At 69.3% G+C, this 1,142-nt stretch overlaps 1 protein-coding gene across 1 annotated transcript in view; it reads right to left on the bottom strand.

The window, feature by feature from the left end:
- Positions 1-1,133, bottom strand: part of AURANDRAFT_68833 (hypothetical protein) — a gene marked incomplete at both ends in the record, with an annotated part of 2,646 nt that extends 1,513 nt beyond the window's left edge. The window contains 2 exons of the mRNA XM_009044565.1: positions 47-600; positions 800-1,133. Of these exons, the coding sequence (XP_009042813.1) occupies positions 47-600; positions 800-1,133 (888 nt within the window). The remainder of the gene's footprint in view (positions 1-46; positions 601-799) is intronic.
- Between the last annotated feature and the right edge of the window lie 9 nt (positions 1,134-1,142).

Here is a 1,142-nt window from a genome sequence, read left to right as displayed (position 1 = left end):
CCTGCTTCTTGTGGTCGTCGGCCATCTTCTCGAACATGCGCGCGACGCGCTCGGGCTGGCTCAGCGGCTTTCCGGTCTCCGGGTCGCGCGGCGCGCCCTGGCGCGCGGCCGCGAGGGCGTTGACGGCGGCGACGTAGGCCTCGTGGCGCCGCTCGAGCTCGGCGTACTCCTTCTCCGCCGCGCGCATGAGCGCCTCGCAGCGCTTGCCCACGGCCTCCGCGTCGAGCGACCGGAGGAACCAGTCGAACTGGAACTCGGGCCGCGACCGGAAGTCCGCGCGGATGCGGCGCCAGTTGCCGTAGCCGTGCTCGCAGACCAGCTGCAGAAGCACGCGCTCCTCGTCGGCGCGGCTCGGCAGGCCCGGGAACTGGGGCAGGCCCGCGGCCGTCGACGCGAAGCGGAACTGGAGGTCCGACGGGTCGCGCGCGAAGAGTTCGACGAACTTCCGCGTCGCGGCCATGAGCCCGTCCATCTCCTCGAGCTTCTTCTCGCCCTTCTCCACGGCGCGCGAGATGCGGTCCCAGTCCGACGGCGCGAAGACGGACGCGCCCCGCTTCCAGAAGACGGCCGCGTAGCGCGCGACCTCGGCCGCGGACTTGCCTGCGCGGAGTTCACATCTTCAACCCGACTTCAATGTGCGCATATGCGGCCGTTTCGACGCGAGCTCTTCGGCTCTGCTTCGAGAACTCGACGAGAGTGATCGATTCGTCCAAAAATCAGCCGAATCGACGTCGATGTGACCGAGCTCGAGAATTCCGAAGTTCGGTCGGGACCGCCCAATCCGGCGGTCGAACGCCACGCGGGGACTTGCCGTACAGATCCGCCGCGATGCGGTCGTAGGCGTCGCGGCCGTGGCGCGCCGACGCGCGGAGGAAGAGCGTGTAGTGCTGCTTCGTCCACGTCGTGAAGCCCCGGGTCATGAGCGTCTCCTTCTCCTTCTGGTCCTTCGCGTCGAGCAGCTGCAGGCCGCCGCGGAGCGCCGCGTGGTCCGCGGCGAGCGCGGCCTTCTTCTCCGGCGTCGACTGGAGGTCGGCGAAGCGCGCCTCCTCGACGGCGTGGAGCTGGTAGAGCCGCTCGCGGCCCTCGAAGAACTGGAAGTCGTCCATCTTCGGTAAGCGCAGGTGCGCGGGCATGCGCAGCAA

The sequence above is a fragment of the Aureococcus anophagefferens genome (assembly GCF_000186865.1).
Source record: "Aureococcus anophagefferens unplaced genomic scaffold AURANscaffold_457, whole genome shotgun sequence".
Taxonomy (NCBI): domain Eukaryota; class Pelagophyceae; order Pelagomonadales; family Pelagomonadaceae; genus Aureococcus; species Aureococcus anophagefferens.
Note: the sequence above shows the minus strand (reverse complement) of the source record. Positions and strands in the feature narration are given on the sequence as shown.